This window comes from Zophobas morio, unplaced genomic scaffold (assembly GCF_036711695.1).
Source record: "Zophobas morio isolate AGI-343-1 ecotype UQ-CSIRO unplaced genomic scaffold, CSIRO_AGI_Zmor_V1 ptg000019l, whole genome shotgun sequence".
In the NCBI taxonomy this organism is placed as follows: domain Eukaryota; kingdom Metazoa; phylum Arthropoda; class Insecta; order Coleoptera; family Tenebrionidae; genus Zophobas; species Zophobas morio.
In genome coordinates, this window is record NW_026972124.1 from 381,031 (window position 1) to 397,369 (window position 16,339).

General features: G+C 37.0%; 1 protein-coding gene across 4 annotated transcripts; it reads right to left on the minus strand.

The window, feature by feature from the left end:
• Window positions 1–7,737: 7,737 nt before the first annotated feature.
• On the minus strand, window positions 7,738–16,130 carry LOC135131176 (glutaminase kidney isoform, mitochondrial-like). 4 transcript variants are annotated; one of them, XM_064058762.1, is made up of 13 exons: window positions 15,885–16,130; window positions 15,791–15,831; window positions 15,688–15,729; window positions 15,157–15,241; window positions 14,961–15,106; window positions 14,772–14,901; window positions 14,482–14,725; window positions 14,306–14,427; window positions 8,832–8,990; window positions 8,595–8,771; window positions 8,413–8,544; window positions 8,203–8,357; window positions 7,738–8,151 (listed from the first exon to the last, which is right to left on the minus strand). In XM_064058762.1, exons 1-13 carry the CDS (start codon window positions 16,005–16,007, stop codon window positions 7,923–7,925), a joined length of 1,785 nt encoding a protein of 594 aa, XP_063914832.1. In that variant the 5' UTR covers window positions 16,008–16,130; the 3' UTR covers window positions 7,738–7,922. The 4 variants fall into 4 exon arrangements, with proteins under 4 accessions (XP_063914832.1, XP_063914833.1, XP_063914834.1 ...); XM_064058763.1 differs by having other exon boundaries at window positions 14,988–15,106; window positions 15,885–16,129; XM_064058764.1 differs by lacking the exon at window positions 15,885–16,130 and having other exon boundaries at window positions 15,157–15,229; window positions 15,791–15,839.
• Window positions 16,131–16,339: the final 209 nt, after the last annotated feature.

The window sequence follows — 16,339 nt, forward strand, 5'->3', positions numbered from 1 at the left end:
TGGAAGTCACCGCGAGCGGTGATCCACTTGTTCATTTTGGGTTTTTTGTGTAAATTTTTGATTCATTTATTAGTGTGTGTAAATAAATAAGGGTGACCGATTTTCAACTACGTTGGACTTTCTTTTGCGGACTTTGCGGCCAACCCTTCCGTTAAAATAATAGTGCATTGAAACAGCGGTACTAGTGAGTGACTCCGTGCCCTCGAGCAGCGAAAAGGGAAGTTTCGAAAGGTAAGAGAATTCCCATTTTTCTGTGATGTGTGATTAACACTTCTCAGGTAGAAGACCAGATAAAAACACGCTACCCGATTAAAGATAACTTAATTTTTCAAAATATTATTTTTTTTATATAACTCACGCCCCAGCCTTGTTAGGCTGGTTACATAAGCAAGAATATCTGGCCTAATACCGTGATTTAATAATTCAAGAAACATCGTTAAAGGCTCACATTAAAGATGTAAACAACGGATTTGTTCGAACTGGCAATGTCAACAAAGAGACATCTCGGGGAAGACATTGAGTATCTGAGGAAGTTGTTGATGATTTGAGACAACTTGAGCAGAATCCGCAAACATCTTTGACACAATTTCCACTGCAGTCAGGAGTTTCTGTTGCAACATGAAATTGAACAATGGGCCTTGAACAATATGGTGAACATTTTCAACATTTACTGTGATGTTTAACCGCAATAAATTTGTTTCTTTTTATTGTAATGAATTAGTTTTATTTTTTAAAGATATGAAGCTTATAGGCAACCAATTATACAGATGCCTCTGATCTTTGTCATGCGTTCTTGGGCATTTAGTACGGTTCAAATCGAAGAGGCGGCACGTTTACATGACGTACTGCGACCCTATAATCATTTATAGAAACCCTGCATATACATACCTACATGCTGAAAAGTATCCGCCATAATGATTCCATCAAGACGCCTTATGCAAGTTTCAAGCATAGTATAGACATCAATCAGGATGGACAACTCATGTCGGCGCCTTTGATCTTTCTGACCCGAATTTTGAGCCGTCATCGGTGTCGTTGCCCAAAATATTTCTAGATGCCACCACCCAATTTAAAAAGTATCACAAACACTTCATTTTAAAATTGATTCGTGTACACAATTTACTACACTTTGTGCAAATGAATTTTTGGAAAAGACTTAAAAATAGTGTAATAACAATAACATTTTGTAACTAGTTGATTTTAGAAACCACACATTCTATTATAATAAATAATTAATTAAGCGCCCTATAACAAAGATGCCGTGTTGAAATTTAGATGTGGCCCCGCTTCTCTGATTACGATTTTACGTTTCATTAATTTCTTTTTCATGATGGCTGTAAATGGTTGTAAAATTCAACGTTATTAGAAAACGCTAATATATGTACATTTAATTTTTTTACAAAAAAATTAAACAGTAAACAATGGTCCTATGGAGACGTGAACAACGCTTTTTAAAATGTCACTATGAAAATTACATTTAACTGCAATAATTACACCGGAAGATCAGCCTTAAATCATCAAAACCAATGCAACTTACTAAACTGCCAAATTTCAAATATTTCACAATTCACATTAAAGTCACTGGATAACCAAAGTACCGCAGTTCAATGTCCCAATGTGTAAGAAAGAGAAGTACCTTGCGTTGCGCGCCCTCATTCGGTCACAAGACAAACGACCACCCATGAAAACGGGTCAGAAAGAATAGCGAGTTGTCTCTACTGATTGATATCTATACTGTGTTTCAAGGTTCCTTATAATATTTCTTTTCTTAGGCAACCAGTGATATAAATGTGCAATGCGTGGTGAAAATTTTTGTTGGATAGATAACCGACTATGCACTCACATAACACGTGTTTTCAACAGCAAAAGTACAGTATTCCAAAAGGTATAAGGTTATATGGCCATCATAAAATTATCCCATTGTGTCGAAGTTAAGTTGTTTACAATAGAAAAGGTTTTAGGGTCGTAAATAACGTGTCCACTGCAGCTCAACCGGCTGTTGAGATTTCGTTCAGGGGCGGCTTTCACTAAATATGTAAATCCACCACTCCATTATTTCTTTACTACCTGCAGTCGCTGAGGGTTCCGAAATAACCACTCGCTTTGAAAGTCGGCCCTGTTAAATGTGAGCAAGAAATGTTTAGAAGACGATTTATTGTCAGCAGGAAAGCTTAGTGCGAACCACACAAAGGGGGTATTTATTTGCGGTCAACTACTTTTATGATGGTCATATAACCTTATAGCTTTTGGACTAGTATATTTCTTATGGCGCGCTTTTAAACAGTCGCTGTTCTTGTTCGCTTTTAATGTTTGTCTAGAATTATAAGAATTTTATGGACTCCCAAAGTTAATTCAATTTTACAGCCCTGTTGTCAGTTTTATTGTTTAGCTGAAGAGCGGGGCGAACTCAGGTACAGAAAAGATCGGCTTTCCCCTGACAAGCTCTTTACCTGTACAATAGAATTGACGCCTGGGCTGTGAAACAAATTAACGTTGGGAGTCCATAAAATTCTTATAATTCTGGACAAACTTTACTTAAAAATTCGTTTTGAGCATATCAATAAAATGTTCACTATTGGTTTAATTGGTCCTAGTATCACATAGACGTTGACCAAAGTCATGCTATTTAAATACCAATAAAATATTTAGTTTTGATGTTGACGAACAAGATAAAAATCTGTACTTTTCATTTAATTTAATTGACTGATCATAAATGTGTGTTACTTCGTTTTGTTGTGTCCATGTTTTAAGAGATTTTTATATGAAGCTGTGATATGATGTTAATAATTTACATAATTAATATATCTTTTGTTTTAGATATCTGTATTATGTAAACTGTATTAAATGCCAAGTAAATAGACAATTACCTGTATAATTTGTTAAATTATAAATAAGTTTTACATGCTTTCTGTAGACAATTGTTGAACAAATGACTTCGACTAAAATGTTTTCAAAATGGATACTATAGAATGTGTTACCATCATCACGAACCAACCTACGAACAAATAAATAATATTTTCGGGTATAAGGTTGTGGTGACCGAATTTAAATCAAAGTTTTCGCGCTGAAATTAATTAACAGCGGCGCGAAATCACATTTGAATAATGTGAATTTGAAAAAAAAAAAAGTTCAATCACGAAAAGGAACTCCTTAAACATAGGCAACCAAATATGCATGGATGGTCTCTTGCACGTAGCGCTTAGGGGTTAGTTTGCATGATTTTGAGTTAGATGGCGGCACATAGCGCTAGGGTGATTTCAGTTAGAGGGTAGGTAGAGGGAAGCAGCATGGCGTAGAATGATTCATTCTGGTGTGTTTTGTGTGAGTGTAACAACGTGGTAAGAGCTAGGTTTAAATTAGTTGGTTTGGTAGTTAATAAAACGGGAGGAAGCCTTTGTTTAACGACGATCAAACGTATTTTTCATAATGATACAGTTGTCCCCAACCCGCGCGGTTAGGTTTATTTTTATTTGTTGTTTTGATTTTAATGATTTCATTATTTTTGACTTTTGGTTCTTTAAATGTTTTTTTATTTTATATTTTTTTTGCGCCCTTTTAATCGGAGAAACACGGACTTCCGGTCGGACGCGAACACGTGCTGTAAATTTGTTTCTTTGTTTATAAATTCACCAATCAAGTTAGTTTTTCTTAATAGTCAGCTAGTGCAAACACAATTTAACAATCAGGATTATTTAAATAAACCATTTGCTGGAAGATTTCATGAAATTCACTTAGTCAGGAAAAACACCTTGTGTTTAATTACGAATAGGTCTCTGGATGCATATACGTAAGTCTTACATTATAACACTTCTAAATTCTTCACACAAGATTGCTAATAGTTCATTTACGGCGGTCAAACAAGTTCATTATACTGCGAACTAGCGGGGGGGGTTATGATATTTTCTCCCCTTAAGGCCGTGTGACACGATGCTAAATTTATGACAAATTTTAGCGAGATAAATTTTGTGCAAAAAATTGTACCGTGTCATACACAATTTACATGCTAAATTTGTGTGCAAATTTTGGTGAGAAATTATTTAGGACACGTTCTAAATACTGACTAAATTTGTTACGAAAACTGCGCAGTACGATAAGGCGCAACCGGTACGACGCCATGATGAAATCAACATAACCAAACAGTTCTTTTGCCCACAAATTGAGCACCCGTTAATCTAAAAAAATTTTGATATGCAGTTGGATCTTCTGGCAACAACTCGGTATTTAACATGTTTAAAATATCTCGTCCTTCTTGTCGCCTTGTTAACCAAGGTCTGCTCCATAGTGAACGTCGTTTTCTTCTTTGAATTTTCCGATTTGTTTTATTGGCATAGCAGCTTAGAACAATACTCGAAGCAGCAATAGTTGTATAAACAAGTATTTCCTCACAATTCATTATAAATGATTAATAAGTAAATAATAAACAAACAAATTGTAGGTTATGTCACAGAGGTTATGTTGAAAAACGCACCTTACCAATCACCATTACCAACATTATTTCTTAAATTCCCGAAAATTTTCACTCACTACGCATGCGCGAATGGTAAATTTACAAGAGAATTTAGTAAGGTGGCATACAGGAGATATATTGTTTAGTTGTAAATTTAGTTACATTTTTTCGAACTAAATTTCGTACAAAAATTTGTCATAAATTTAGCATCGTGTCACACGGCCTTTTGGTGGTTATCATCGTTATCACGATTAATTCATCGGGGCATGCTTCACGACGCCAGATTGATTAATTAATCAATGCATGCCCCCAACGCTACGGAAAATTTATATTACCGAGACGCTTTTTCCTCGCAACGATTTTGGAATTTACATCCCCGAGACGCTTTTTCCTCGGAGCGATGATTGGATATTTTTGTGTTTGTTTATTATGTGTTTTGTTGGGGTAACCAGTTCGTAGTATTTTAAACTCTCAAAGTAAATTATTTTTTTGAAGTAACCAATCACTTAGATCATGTTATAATTTGGTATAATGTAAACTCTTTGTTTGAACCGTTGATAAAGTGTGGCAAATATTAATCTCCTGTAAATTTTGTTAACTCTGCAAATGTTCACCTCATACTATATTTCTTTAATCTCACAATTTTGACCTCAGTAATTTTATTTGTTGTATAAATTTAATTGAACGTAAATTTCATGTTCTACAGTTTTAACCTCACATGATATTTCTATTTGTACAAGTTTATTTCACACCAGATCTTTTGTTGCATAAATCCTTGCTAAGTTTTGTTTGTAAATACTTTGTTGATGAATATTTCTATGATATAAATTAATTGATGTCCAACTTTAATCTCACATAAGAATTATTTGTTGTTTAAAATTTCACAAGATTGTATGGCGAATTTAAATGTTGTGTATTGCTCTTTGTTGAAACTTTAACACTTGTTCGGTTGTCATTTAATATTAGAGTCATAGAGTTTGAACATTTAAATAGAATTGAAGGTAAATAACACAATAACACGTAGTGTCGGCGATGGGCGCAGTTCCTAGTTGCGGTAGCGGAATGTATCGCGCTGTCTGCACAAGACGTGCAGGCTTTGAATCAGATTTCAGTGGGAACGGTCTTGGCGACGAGGTAGTAGTTGACCAGACTTCACCTCTAGTTTTAGGCCGAAACGGCCTGCTTGGACGGCATGTTCGTCATGGAGAGGTGCTGTGCGGCAGGCTTGGTGTAGATAGAATCACCGTCGCGGGGGAAACCAGCCCAGACCGGGAGCTCCAAACTTCGCTCACGCTACGACGCCCCCTCTGGGTATTTTGTTGTGCTCCTGTTAACTGCCGTAACTTAAAAAAAAAAAGGAAAAAGAGATCGGCCGCCACACGCCTGTAATAACTTGTGTATTTGCATCCAGTTACTTGATTCAGATTTTGCTTTGTTTTATTAAATTTGTGATATTCAAATATTTGCATTGATTCCAAACAGATGTACAGAATTTCCGTTTGTTCGTTTTTCGTGTGTGTATGTCTGTCAATTCGCGAGTGTTTTTCTTTCACATATCTTAAGGTGTTTGAAATGTAATATGTCGTCCGGGAATAAAACCAAAAGGGGGTTTTTGCGCTGAGGAGTAAATCTTCGAAGCGTCTTTCCCCCTGTGAGGGGTGCCGTATTCCCCCCTCCAAAACAATTTTTGTCTATTATTTCTTGCGCTCTCGACAGTTTATGCACTTGTATAAAAGAACGTCTTCCCGCCATTTTTCAAAACAAAAAAAAAAACACAACGTAGGTTCCTATTTGTTAGACGATCACAGCCAAGGCCAAACTTTGAATTTTTAAATTTTTCGCGGGCCTTTCAAACTGTTTTCAAGGTCAAATTTTGAGGCGGGAAGTTTGGAATATCACAAGGTCCACGACAAGAGCTACGGTTTTGTATCTAATAAATTAACAAAAAGTTAATTTCAAAAATCTCCCAAGCCCGTCACACTTCGAGCGCTATTTTCTTGTAGCGGTAGTGGTTGTAGCGCTCCACGTGTGGAACGATTTTGATTTTGACCATCTCTAAGTGACACCGACTGAGTAGCCTTTATCAGGGTACTGGACGAAAACTGTGTGGGAAAGTAAATGTGCTGCGCCACCTGGTAGGGGCAAAAATAGGTAGCGGTTGCAATCGAGTGATACGAGGATCCATAAGAGGGCGCTTAGTGTTATATCTATCTCTCTACATGCCTCTACCAGAGAACATAGAAAAGCGACATAAAGGCTGATTTTGCAAAACCACCCTTATTGACACTGGAGTCCTCAACTGCCAAAGGCAAGCGCCAAATTTAAATAGTCGACGCCCATAAAAACCTTGTTTCACTATAATTGTAATTCGTGTGACCTGAATGAAAGTCAAGGAAACGGTAAGCAGCTTGTAATATTCTGGTAAATTTAGTGTCAATTTGTCTGAAATAAAACGCGTCATTAAAAATATTATGACATTTCAACTAGTTACTTTTATCCCTAGTTAGAAACAAACATTGCTACCAACATAAATCGAGGAGTCCGCAACCGTCATTTAATTTAAACTATGGCGCTTCTCTATGTTCTCTGCCTCTACATCAAGGCAGAGAGGCTGTATGGATCTCGTTGTGTGTTCTTACTTTTTTTACTTGTGCTTATAGAGTATGTAATGACAACAATTTTTTTATAACTTTCATATTTAACTCCAACATAACGTTACCATCACAATGTTACATGGTCATCTTCCGGGTTGGAACCGCGTTAATTGAGTTTTTGGGGTCAACGTTTCACACACTTTCGTAAGTGGCATCTTCAGGAGCAGGGTTAAGAATAAGGCAAAAGAGCACGGTAACTCAGTATGTCAATCATACCAGAGACAAAACTCTTTAAAAAAAAAAGAGTTTCACAGCAATCGATCCAGCAATTTCAGAGATTACGTGCATAATAAAATAGCCAACAAATAGATAGAAACAAGAACTCGACGTTCTCATAATGTACAAGCTGTAGAGAAATCAGGGAAGTAGCCATTCACCAAATGCACCCCTTTACAATACTTTCGCAGTTTAATTCCCTAGAAGTACAAAGAAGTATACACAGGATAGCGCAAAAATGTGGTCACTGATATGACATGCAATTAAATTTTGCAATTTCAATAGTACTTTCATTATTTTCTAAAGGGTGATGTTTAGAGTATTAAAGCGAAGAAAGTACTGTTGAAACTGCAAACCTTAATTTCATTTTAAGCATTGACATTTGTAACGAAGTAATTAACCAACACTGAAATGCAAAGGTAAAGAAGAATACATTTTATTGATCAATAACAAAAAAAAAATGAAACATTGTGTTCATAGCTGCTGAAGTCTACAAAAATTATTGAAATATCACGATATTTATTACAGGAAATATGATTAAAATTCGCTTTGATGTGAATTTTACTGCAGTTGTCGTACAGAATTCTTTAAGGTTCTTAGGTTCTTTAAATGTGTTCATTCCGGTCTTTCAGTATCTCAATAATGTCAGAATGACCAAACCTAATAGCTTCCTCTAAAGGTGATTTTCCCCATCTGTCTCGTATATCGCGTGGTACGTTACACTGATTTAAAAGAAAACTCACACATTGAACATGACCCTCTGCCGCTGCTAAATGAAGAGCAGTACGACCATCATAATCAGCTAATGTCATATCCATACCAGATAACTTAAGTCTGAAATTTCCAAATTAAGAATTATCTACGCGGTCTGGCCTTAACTATTACCTTCTCAGTCCAGGTACATCACCGGAAGCAGCCGAAAATAATAAGTTAACGACGTTCATTCCCTTAGTTTCGAATTTGTGTTTTCTAGGATCAGTCTTGTCGGATGCATGAATCAAATTATCGTATCTGTGGAAATTGAATTTTTTCACCAACTCCTATAATACAGATGTGAAAAGTTTCTTGTGTAAAGTAATTAAATTAACAGCCGACCTCACAGAACTGAACTCCTCTGCAGCTGTTACCCAATGGATCCAGAGGTGGCGACCAAAGGCATATTCCCATGACATTTGGAATTACAACTAATAAAGCCCCGCTGACACCTGCTTTTGCCGGTAAGCCAACCTGAAACCAATTAAGTTTTGAAATTTATTTACTATGTCAACGATAGTCACCTTAAACGCAAATTGTCCGGAGTAGTCGTACATGCCACAGCTATGCATTAAAGAAAGCACATCACGGACACTCTCCGACCTCAAAACTTTTTCTTCACTGAGGGGGCAAATACCTCCATTCGCCAAGGTAGCGCCGATTATAGAAAGGGTGTCGCTGTTCATTTCCAAAGAACAACACTGAAACATGAGTTAGTATGCGTGTAAGTTACTTAAAAATTTATAAAAAAATCTAAATACCTGAAAGTAAAAATCCATACATTCTTTCAAGTTAGTGTTTTCAGGAAAACATTTGTGCTCTTTCATATAGTAACCCAACGCATAGTTCCTGTCAGCTGCTTCCCTTTCTGACAAGAAAACAGCATTGTTAAATCCTAAATCTTCACCTCCTGCTAACCTCTGAAAATTAAGAATATATACTATGAATTAAAAGAAAGAAGCAATTTGTGTACTGGATGATAGAATGTGCATTAATTATCTGTGGATATACCAAAACAAATATGATTTGTGGGACACCGAATTTAGTGATTTCAAAATGTTCACTTATTTTGACACAAGGAATAACTACAACTATAAAGTCTTTCCAGAAATAATTACCACTTTTTCAAATGGAGTTTTTAGTACTTCAAATCTTCTGTGTTGGTGAAAGTTTGATCTCCCATTTCCGTCTGTCTGTCTGTCTGTATCGATTTTTGTTAGACAGATAATCTCCGAAACTATCAGACCAATTGTTGTCAAATTTTATTTTACACGTTGGAAATATCATGTAGTTCGTAAAACACTAACTAAAATTTGGTTAATCATTCCCACCAACAACAGAATGACGTAATCTCCAAAACATTATTTAAACTTTACACAACAAGATACTCCTACGCTTGTTTAATTTTATTATTATGGCCCACCACTGAGCCGGAAATGACCGGCATTCAGGCAAGACTTCTATCATTACGGGTATTAAAACCAAGTAATAATATGCATTGATTAAGATTAATCAAAACTTTTGATATCTCAGAATTATAACATTCTAATCTCTGATCATTTATCCGTGCATCACTTGAATATTGACCTACATTACTCTGACCTACTAGTGCTAATCTATTCTGATTGACATGATCAGACTCTTCGAGAAACTTACGAACAATTTGACATGCAGTGGCGTAGCTAACTTCCACTGCGCCCCCCCGCACTTTATAGTAAGCACATCCATACACCAAATTTAAAAAGTAATATAAATATGTACTTACTCGTTTGCACATTTTAAAAAAATATATCGGTTACGTTACGGTCTGCGCCGCCTTTAGCGCTGCGCCCTCCCGCATTGCGGGGTCTGCGGGGATGCTATTTACGCCACTGATGACATGTTTCTAACAAAACAGCTTTTTGCATTTTTACAATTATTGAATCATATAAATATTTCAAATCCTCAACTGAATTATTTGATACTATACCTACATTGGAGATAACTAAAGAATTTTCTCAAGATTTAGCAAATTTTACTGTGATATGTTTGTGTTATATTGTGTGTGTTAGGAACAGCAATGTCATTGAGAATGGGTTTATTGGTGTGTTTTTGTTTATAAGTATGATATCTGTAATGTTTCTGTCTGTAAGTATTGTGTGATCCAAGTATAGCTTGTATTCTATATTTTCAAGGAATGAAGATGGAATATAAATGTAATAGGCTTTAGTATCTTGGAGTAAGTTTAGATTTATTGCTAAGTCTTTGTGAATTATTTTGGCTGCGTTGTTGTGCCCGCTTTGTAGTCAGTTTGTGCCAGGATGCTACAGGATGAAGTTCTGTGCTGAATCGTTTCAAGTTTTTCTTTTTTCAAATTAGGATTTTAATCGTTAACTAGTTCTAACACAATTTAACAAACATTAGATTTGTTCAGACAAACACTTACTAGGAGATTTCATGAAACTCACTGAGTCAGGACTCGTTTGATTTTGTTTGTCTAATTACGAATAACGTTTCTGGATGCCAGTACTTGAGTGTTACATTATAACGCTTCTTAAATTCTTCACACAAAATTGCTAATAGTTCGTTAACGGCAGTTGAATTAACAAAATTCATAATATCGGAAACTGACGGGGGGATAAAAGATTTTTCTCCTTAGGCAGTTGACTTTGTTGTTATCATCATATCATTATCACATCACCGAGACCTACTTTCTCGCAATGTTTAAGATTACGTCACCGAGGCATTTCCTCGCGACGTTAAGATTACATCACCGAGCCATTTCCTCGCAACGTGGAAAATTGCATCAGCATTTCCTTGCAACGTGGAAAATTACATCACCGAGGAATTTCCTCGCAACGCTAAAAATTTCATCACCGAGACTCTTATTCCTCGCAACGCTGACTGGATATTTTTGTGTTTATTTAACATATGTTTTGTTTGGGGTGAACATTTCACGATATAAACCGTCAAAACAAATTGTTTTAAGTAAGCAATCACTGGGATCAAGACATAATTTAACATAACGTAAACTCTTTGTTTGAATCATTGATAAAGTGTGGCAAATATTAATCTCACGTAAATTTGTTAGCTTTGCAATTTGTCACCTCATACAATATTTCTCTATTTCACAATTCTAACTGCAGTCATTCTCTTTGTTCTATAATTTAAATTGAATGTAAACTTTCACGCTCTGCAGTTTCTAGCCTCACGTAATATTTTTGTTTGCGCAAATTTTATTTCACACCAGATCGATTTGTTTTTATAAATCTTTGCTAGTGTTGTTTTGTAAATATGTTCTTGATGAATGTGTCCATCGTATAAATTATCTGATGTCCAATTTTAATCTCACATAAGAATTATTTGTTGTTTAAAATTTCACAAGATTGTATGGCGAATTAATTGTTGTTTATTGCTCTTTTGAAACTTTGACACTTGTTAAGTTGTAATTTAATAGCAGTTATAAAGATTGTACATATAAATGGAATTGAGGTTAAATAACGCCGCAATACGTGGTGGACGCGGAGTGCGCTGTTCTTAGTCGAGCTGGCGGGATTTATCGCGCGACCTGCAGAAAATCAAGGCCAAATTTTGAATTTTTAAATTTTTCACGGGGTTTCAATTTTTTTTTTTCACATGTCAATTTAAGGCGGGATGTTTGGGTTATCACAACACCTAAAAATATGTATGCAATGATAAATCATACGTAAAAACTCATCATATTTTGCACATTTTGGGTAGAATTTATGGCAAAATTTTGAAATGACGTCATCAATTTTTTGGAGGGAATAAACAAATATATTTTAATTAACAATTTACCATGCTTACAATAACTTTAAAACGTCTGCAAGATTTCAAAGTATTAAGTTTTGCAATTCTTGATTTATTCAATAAAATAAATCGATTGATTCATTACTGTTTTTGAGCTACCCTGTAAACTAAAAAACTAAAAAATATGAATGCAACGATAAATCACAAGTATAGACTCATCATATTTTGTACATTTTAGATAGGACTTATTCGGCAAAATTTTGAGGTGACGTCATCAGTTTTTTTACGGGGGATGATCAAATACATTTTGATTAAAAATTGATCATGCTTATCATAACTGTAAACCATCTGCAAGATTTCAAAGCATTCGGTTTCGCAGATACCAAAATAAAATTCAAAATGTTACTTTTGTAGCGGAGCTTTCAAAGCGCTCCGCTAGTACCCTCTCGAGGGCGCTGTCCTCGGCAGCGCCGATATCAACCCCACCAAGCTCACCCCCACTGGAACGCACCCCACCTGAAGTTACTTCATTGTGCAGGTACTCCCACGCATCTCAACCCTGCCTATAAAAGGGCAACTCGGACGCTTTCCAGGCAGATGGAACTCCACCATCTCCACCTTAAGGGCTGCACTGTCTCGGTCCCCTTCTGGTGATCACCAGGGCTGCACTGTGTTACGGTCCCCTGCGCCGCTTCGAGATTATCACCAGGGCTGCACTGTTTACGGTCCCCTGCGCTGCTTCGAGATCTTCACCAGGGCTGCACTGTTTTACGGTCCCCTGCGCCGCTTCGAGATCATCACCAGGGCTGCACTGTTTTACGGTCCCCCTGCGCCGCTTCAACGACGTCATCTCCAGGGTCGCACTCTCTAGGTCCCCTGTGCCGCATCGCCGACGTCTTCATCTCCAGGGTCGCACTCTCTAGGTCCCCTGTGTCGTATCGCCGACGTCGTCATCTCCAGGGTCGCACTCTCTAGGTCCCCTGTGCCGTATCGCCGACGTCGTCATCTCCAGGGTCGCACTCTCTAGGTCCCCTGTGCCGTATCGCCGACGTCGTCATCTCCAGGGTCGCACTCTCTAGGTCCCCTGTGCCGTATCGCCGACGTCGTCATCTCCAGGGTCGCACTCTCTAGGTCCCCTGTGCCGTATCGCCGACGTCGTCATCTCCAGGGTCGCACTCTCTAGGTCCCCTGTGCCGTATCGCCGACGTCGTCATCTCCAGGGTCGCATTCTCTAGGTCTCCTGTGCCGCACCGCCGACGTCGTCATCTCCAGGGTCGCACTGTCCAGGTGCCCTGTGCTACATACATCGCTGCCGTCATCCCCTACGACGCTCTGAGTCCCAGGAGCCGCCACCATCCCCGACGAGAATTGCCACCACTTCGATAACCCATACCCATATTTTGCTTTGTATTGTTTGCTTATTATCAATAAACCGCTGAGCTACCACAATCTGTCGCCCTAACGTGGGGCCTCGAACAAGGAAGGATACCACACTTTATAATTTTGATTTTTTTTCCAAAAATCTGGACGTTTCGGATAAAAACTCAATACGGCACCATAAATTATAGGTGTAGGACTATGTTATTTTATACATTAAAACCCATTTACTATGTACAATTTTGAAATGACGCCATCACAATATTGGTGTAGATGATTAGAAAAATTTTGGTTAGCGTTTTACCATCTACATGATATTCCTAATATAAATACAAAATTCGGTCCAGTACTTTCGGAGATTATCTATCTAATAAAAATCCGGGACGGCAGACAGACAGACGGAAACGAGAGACTTATTTCTTTGTCCTCTAGGGGTCATGAAAGGTCGAGAAAACGTAATAGCAGAGAGTCGGCCGACGGACTCGATTACAATACTTCCTTTGCTTACGCTCGGGAAGTAAAAAATATGTCATAAGAAACTTGTCAAAATTGGTCAATACGAACATATTTTTATTGGTATATGTATGCACTTAGTGAGCCTAATATTACATATGATTTGATATGCGGGGGAGTCGAAACAAATAGTATATGAAAGAACGAGTTTCACAAGGCAAATATTAAGGCACGAATCCAAGTTTATAGAACGAGCGGCGAAGCCACGAGTTATATAAAGGATGAGTGCCACAATGGGCTTATGAACGAGTTATTTATACTATTTTTTCTACCGCGCACGTTTTTTCGTAAAATTTAATTCAAATTTGAGTTTTTTTTTAAATTTGGGGAATTTTGTCGTGGTTGGTGATAGTTTGGTATGACACGAACCACGAAACATTTGAAGTTCGAATTTTCACAACAACAATTGTAATTCGAATCAATTCAAGTTTGAGATATTAATGTGAACAGGTAAGCATGGCATAGTAGTTCCACATAACAAAGGGTCGGAGTAGTAAACTGGTATTATTGTTAATTAAATTGTTACGATTATACTAACTTCCCTAAGTATTTAGCGAAAATTATTAAATTATGTTTTCTAATGGATTAAACTTACAACAAAATAGTTTAATGTGTAGTCAAACTTTTCAGCCAAAGTCATTTCAGGATCTGCTATTGTTTTCAACAGGGCGGAAACCAAAATCGCGCCAGCATTAATCATTGGATTATGCGGTTTCTCTAAAAAATTAGTATAATACATAGGTACACATTAGCAGTGAGGAGATTTCTTACTGTTATAGTCCAAAATAAGCTCGTTGAAATTTCGACCGCTCGGTTCTTGGCCCACATATTTGTGGACTGTGTGTGCCCCTAGTAGATCCAGCGCAATTCCGTACGTCAATGGTTTACTACATGACTGCACCGTAAACGGGATGTTGACATCCCCAATAGAGAATCGTTGTCCATCTATTGTGCACACGCTCACCCCCCAATAATTTGGATTTATGCGTTTCAATTGAGGGATATACCATGCCACCTAAAAGAAAAACTGTAATTTTTAATAGATCTTAACGAATTCTCACTTTTCCATTATTGTTTCCTTTGCATTTCCAATAGATTTCTTCAATTTCTTTACAAAAGTCTTGGAAATCGGGGATTATAAATTGATGACGAAAGGCGCGTGAAATCAGTCCTATGCTAGGCGACACGATGCTGCAACGCATGTATTTTAATCAAACAAATTGTTTGCAGTTTATTTAATTATTCAAGACCTTGATAGCGTGTTATGATTTATATACCTCCTAAAAGTTTCCAAACTCAATTTTTGCATGTCAGCCTCGTTTTCGACTTGCTTCAATATTAGCATTGTTTCTCGCAAACGAGGATCAGTCTTGCGAATACCCGTCGCTTGCAATTCCTGCAAATAACAATTCAATATAAAATTCATTTATGTGAAAAAACACGTACTGTAAGAAATTTGCCGATCGAGAGGAACCCAGTGTCTTGGCTTTTGAACATATCGAACAGGACATCTTCTCTCCTGTGCTCCGTACTTTAGTACATACAGAAATACAGTTTTCGTAATCCCATAGTATTATTTCAATTTTACGGAACTCAAGTGACAAATGAAAAGTCATCCATAACGGCCGCCAGCCGTTAAAGCGTATAACGGCCGACAGCTGTTACGGTTTTACAATAATAAGCAATTTGTTATAGTAACGAAGTTCAAAATATGGCATGCTATTTTTTAGAATTTGAATTTTTTTTCCGAACCCAAAATAAAAATTTAATTTACATGGAATACATATGGGATTACGAAAAGTATTGAACGACACACGGCCGAAGCGCAAATAGCGGACTCGGTTGATTGTAAACCTCGGCTTCGCCTGGGTTTACAAACTTAAACCACGTCCATTATTTGCTCGTTTTCGGCCTTGTATCGTTATATACTATATTGGTCCAAAGGTTAACAGAAAACGTATGAGAGAAAATACTTACTAACGCTTGTAATTGGTGTTGTGAATAAAGGAGTACTTTCGTCTGTAATTAAAAAAAGAAATAAAACAATAATTTAAATTATTGAAAACTGTCGCAAATTTACCTATCTCCTTTAGACGTATTTATAAATTTTTGGACCCCTTCCTAAAATGCAGCCTGGTCTGTATATGTTTAAAAATAGTTACTACATTCCTTACCTCTTTCTTCGATGAACTGTTGACCGATGACAGTAATTTTGTTGCTGCAATTCCAATAATCGACACATTCAGCTGATATTGATTTAAAGTAAAAACTGAAGTTCTAGATACTAAACTATTCATTTTGTTAAAAATTCGAGGTTTCAAATTCGATGTGTGCTTCGTAAAGCAGCGCCACACTTCGCAGAGAATCGCGGCTAATGTTATAATACTTTACTTTTCAGTTAGATTTTAAACATGGGAGACCGCCATCTGTTGGTCTATGTGACCAAACCGTGTTCACTCATGCTAGTCACATCATATTGCAAACATTCACGCGCTCGTAATTTACACATTTCATTACACATAACTTCCCCCGCCTCTGAAACCACAACCCATACCGCATGGTGGCAATAAATCTTAATTATTTAATACTACACTACTCCTCGTAATTTTGGAAAACCAATGTTTCATTT